Below are 5,174 nucleotides of genomic sequence, written 5' to 3'. Positions count from 1 at the left end.
GCTTCGGTCCCCACATCAGCAGCAGGCTTTCTTCACTGTAAACCCCCGAAGAACTGAGTTTCAGTACACTATCGAAATGCTAGAGAACTGATAACCGATCCTGGTAACAATCACCTTTCACTGAGCGTGGTCAACTTAAAAAAATATAACCGATGAGACGACAGACTCTTCTAGATTTTAAGCTTTAAAAAAAAAAAAATGAATTTCTTTTCCTGTGCCGCCAGGAAGGCGTCAGGCTCACAGAGCCTCAGCGGACGTGTCTGTGGACACAGACATGGTCACCTTGGCAATCTTGACTGTGCTCTTGATGCAGCTCTCTGCAGCCCTGTGAGCGCTGGCTGTGTCGTTGGCATGTTTGTGCAGGCAGTCTGAGTCCCCCATGCTGTTATCAAGAGGCTGTGCGGTGCCTTCACACGAGGGAAACATACTCCGGAAAGCATGTCTCAGGTCCTTGCTCCTCAGAGCGTAGATGATGGGGTTCACGGTGGAATTCAACAGGCAGAGCATACTGCAGAATGCGAATACCGTCTTAATCAGCTTGTTCATCTTCCCAAAGACATCATACACCATAATTGCAAGCAGAGGGCCCCAGCAGATGATTAAAACCACAAGGATCAGAACCAGGGTCTTGGCCAGCCGAATGTCCATGCGGGCTTGGTCAGGCCGCGTCACCTGCACCTTGCCGTCCTCTGACGTGTGGATGATGATGCTCTTCTGGGTGCCGCGCTGAATCATGCGGACCGCGTGGCTGTGAGCCTTCCAGAGAATATACATGTATGCATACACGATAAACAGCAGCAGCACGCTGGTGACCCCAATCCAGAACATCAGGTAGGTTTCGTCAATGAGTGGGAAAATGTCTGAGCAAACGGACTGCAGTTTCTTGCAGTTCCAGCCCAGGAGAGGCAGCACGGCAATCACGATCGCTATGGTCCACATCAGGCAAAATGCCACCACGGCCTTGGGCCTGGTGACGATCCTCTTATAAGCCAGGGGCCTGTGAATAGATATGTACCTGTCAATGGCTGTGAGGAACAGGCTGCCTACGGAGGCTGTGAAGGAGGCAGTGACCCCACCCAGTTTGAAGAGAAACACATTGGGGCTATCTTTGCGGTGGAACACATGGAAGTCAACAAAGCTGTAGACAAAAATGACGCTCCCCAGGAGGTCGGCCACCGCCAGGCTGCCGATGAAGTGGTAAGAGGGCCGGCAGCGGAGGCTGCGGGAGTGGAGGATGACACACAGCACCAGCAGGTTCTCCAGGACTGTGAAGGTGCCCAGCGTGAGGGACAAGACAGCGATGGCCAGCTGCTGGCTGGGGTTCAGAATCATGAAGCACTCCATGTCCATGAAATTCTCCCCACACTGGATGTTCTCCTCATTCTCCTTGTAGGATGAAAGGGACTTGTTGTAAAACTCGGTAATGTTCACCTGGTCTGCCGGGACTAACTGGGCATTGTCTCCTGCAGTCATCTTTTCTTGGAAGGGACTTCCCCGAAAGGAAGTTAAAGGAAATTTCTGTGGAAAGTACCCTAATTTGGATGCCATGTCACTTTTGATATCTTCGTACTGAATGTCATTGGAGCCCACGTAGAGGAGGTCTGTTGTGATGGTGCGGAAGGTGGTATCGGCAAGGCCATCTAGGATAGACTTCATAACCTCTGTCTTGGATTAGGCCAAACTCAAAAGGACTGAGAAAGAGACCCGCAGCAGGGAATCCTAACAGGAGGGAAAACAAAAAAGCTCAATGGTTAGAAGACTGGGAGAATAATAATAATTAAAAAAAAAACTGACTGTAAACATCCTAAATGTGTACCATCATGTTATTTCATTCCTATCTCTGGGCCTAGATAAAATCCTTGTCACACTCCATCAACAAAATGAGTCAGTCAGTCCGAGAAAACCACCCAAAGTTGGCGATGTGGAGGCGCCCACTAGAAACACACTTCTTTCATTATTTAAGCTGTCTGGATTTAAGGCACTGTGTGATCCTGCGCAGACCTTCAGGGTCTGACAGTCGAGCGGAAGGAAGTGTATCTTGGGCGTACCTCATAGTTGCCTTAGGAAGTGTCTACCACCTGGCTTCTACCGTCACAGATACACAGAGTCCTAACGCTGGTGGGGACCGGGGGGAGCAACATGTCCCACAACTTCTGCTCTTGAAGACTTTATCACCTTGTCACACAGGTAAGACTGAATGTACGGCACAACCAAAGAATGAGGAGGTGTGTAATCAGGGACTGTGTTGTGTGGCCTGTGTGCTGAGTGTGAAGGGGGAGGAAGAGACTTCTGAGAACCAGAGGAACAGATGACCACAGGGGAAGATCTGGATGCTGGCCTGTCTCTATCAGGCAGGTTTCTTCCCCCAGAGGAGACATTCAGACCAATACACAGCTGAGGTGAACTTCGAAAATGTCTACACCAAACAAGAAAAATGTCACGAAGGGCAAACTTGCACTGAGGCTCTTGGGGAGGCCAAGATCCTGAACATTGGGAAGCAGTGATGATGGAGAGCGTTTCCTGACGTGTCACCCATGAGTGGTGCGGTGACACAAGCATGCTGGGAGACAGGAAGCAGGCCTCGATGGTGTATCATCTAGGCTTCCATGTAGACGGCACCGGAAATAAGGATGACTGAGAAAGGGGGGCCAAATTTTAAGGGCTCTTCAATTCTAAGATAAGCAATTTGGTGTTTGTTTCAAAATAAACAGCCAGGGAATTGATTTTACTATTTACAAATGTCTGTTTAAAACACAGCTGTTAAGCGCTTCAGCTTATCAAGATATTAGAATTACTGAGTGGTACCTATAATAATTTTAAAATAATCAAACATTTTATTTCCTAATTGTATTTTTCTTTTTTTAATATATCACACTGTATGGGGGGGTAGTTATTAATCTTGGAACAAATGAAAATGTTCTGAGTTCTCCTGCTAAAACACAAAGATCCTACCTATCTGAAGTCATGATTCATTTACTCATCCATTCAACAAATTACAGAGCACCCAGTATGTGCCAGGCACTGTGGTAGGTAGGCACAAGGGGCTAGGCACGAACAGTATCAAGCAAGAGTCCCTATCACATGAAGTACACAGTGTGGCAGAGGACAGACAGCTGACCCTGTAATTATGATGAAGTGTGGTGACAGCTATGACTGGAGATATACCAGATGATGTTGGGATCAGCCAAACTAGGGGGGTTGAAGGAGGCTTCCCCAAGGAAAGGACATTGATGCCAAGAGTACGTAGGATTAGTGATTGGAGACAAAACATGGAGGCAAAGAAAAAAATTTTTTAATTAATACCTTAAGTATCACAAAGTGTTTTTTGTTTTTTTTTTTCTTGTTTATTTAGTAACTTGGAATAGGGACAAGGTGCTAAATGTGGCCCACCTTCCGATATCCTGCCATCCCTGGGTCCAGGCTGTCTCCTGAGTCAACTCCACTCTCTGCAAACTTACATTTGCTAAACAACTCCATTTACATATGAAAATTTTCCCCCATCATTTGAGGGACACAGAAAATAGGCACAACTGGTGAGAGAGCTGTTAATGGTCCTGGCATATCTTCACATCTCACTTTGGCCTCTCGATTCCCACCCGTACTCAGATACAGTGCTCACTGGCCCTGGAAGACAGGCTGCTCTTTGGATCACACCTGCACACTTTCCTCCTTCCCTCTGAGCCTTCCCCTGTCTGAAATACGCATTTCCAATATCTCTGTTCCATTGATTTTCAGGGCCTGGTGCCTCTGGTGCCTTTTTCCCTCTATTACAGGCTTCATCGTATCATTTAATCATGAGCTTACATATTTACTTCCATAACTAGAAAGTGGTTTCGAAGCACAGGAATGGTGTCTTTTTTCTCTTCTGTGTTTCACCAGTCTGAAAACATGATAGCAGACAAGAAAGAGAGGGCTGGTCTCCCTTAGAAAGGGTCACATAAACCAAATGGGTGGCAGCTGAATTTTATTAACTGGTGCATAAAAGCAGTGATTTAATAATATTTCTTTGCCTTTTCTAAAAATTAGAGGAGAGAAAGGTAATTAATTCAATGGATATTTGGCCTGAAAACCAAAACTTGAGCCCAACATTTCCTACTGGGAGCCAGGCCAGGACCTCCATCACCTAAGTCCTCTTATTTCAAGTAACTAACTTGCCCTTCACATCTCCCAGTTAAAAACTAACTTATTTGAAATTTTGATCATTTATATGCATATATTACATCCAAATGATTCCAAATTCAAAAGGAACAGAAGGATGTACAGCAAAGTCAGTCTCTCCCATCCCCATGTCCCAACCATCCAGTTTTCCTCCCCAGTGGCAAGAAGGTCCTTTCTAGAGATATTCCGTGTATACTCAAGCAAATATATAAATTCATTCTTTACTTTCTTTTTAACAAATACTAATATACCATAGGTACTGTTCTGCACCTTGCTTTTCCACTTAAAAGTACACAGGAACACAGTTCCACGTTGGTCCACAAAACCTCCCTCCATTTAGAAGGTGCCTTAAGTGTCTGTTAGATGAATGTGAACAGCCTCCTTCTGATGCAGGTTTAGATTGTTTATCATCTCTTGCTGTTACAAAGAGTGCTGCAGCAAATTACCACCAGTCCTGTCTTTTTTCACATTTCTTATGGAATTATGAATAATTGTATTAGTTGTGCAATCTCATACATTGAACTTACCCTGGACGCCTCTTCTTTCTTGGCTTCTGTAATCAAGCAGACCACAAAGTCTTGCTGATTTTCCCTTTTTATGCACTTATGGAGAGCTTATTATGTGTAGGTGGCATCCTGAGCCTCTTATGTCTATCGAATTGTTTATTTTTCACAATGGCCCTATGAGGTGGGTGCCACTATTATCCACATTTCATAGATGAAAGGCACAGAGAGAGTAAGGAATTCGCCATTCACATAGCTAGTAGGTGGTCAAGCCAGAACAAACCCAGATGTTCTGGTTCTAGAGCTGTGCTGTCTAATAAAAATGTAATAGGAGCCACACCTGCAATTTTAAAGTTTCCACTACCTAGGTAAAAAGAAAAAGGTAAAAGGTGAAATTACTCTTAATAATATATTTTATTTAACCCAATGTACCCAAAATATTATTACTTCAACATGTGATACTAGCCACATTTGAAGTTCTTAATAGCCACATGCTGCTGGTGGCTACCATAC

At 44.9% G+C, this 5,174-nt stretch overlaps 1 protein-coding gene across 2 annotated transcripts; it reads right to left on the bottom strand.

Moving 5' to 3' along the window:
- Window positions 1–237: 237 nt before the first annotated feature.
- On the bottom strand, window positions 238–1,656 carry CNR1 (cannabinoid receptor 1). 2 transcript variants are annotated; one of them, XM_028108114.1, is made up of 2 exons: window positions 1,591–1,656; window positions 238–1,518 (listed from the first exon to the last, which is right to left on the bottom strand). In XM_028108114.1, exons 1-2 carry the CDS (start codon window positions 1,654–1,656, stop codon window positions 238–240), a joined length of 1,347 nt encoding a protein of 448 aa, XP_027963915.1. The 2 variants fall into 2 exon arrangements, with proteins under 2 accessions (XP_027963915.1, XP_027963914.1); XM_028108113.1 differs by having other exon boundaries at window positions 238–1,656.
- Window positions 1,657–5,174: the final 3,518 nt, after the last annotated feature.

The sequence above is a fragment of the Eumetopias jubatus genome, unplaced genomic scaffold (assembly GCF_037043125.1).
Source record: "Eumetopias jubatus isolate StellerSeaLion01/CBP00866 unplaced genomic scaffold, mEumJub1_p1.0 scaffold_6, whole genome shotgun sequence".
NCBI lineage: Eukaryota > Metazoa > Chordata > Mammalia > Carnivora > Otariidae > Eumetopias > Eumetopias jubatus.
This window is presented reverse-complemented; position numbering and strand designations above follow the sequence as displayed.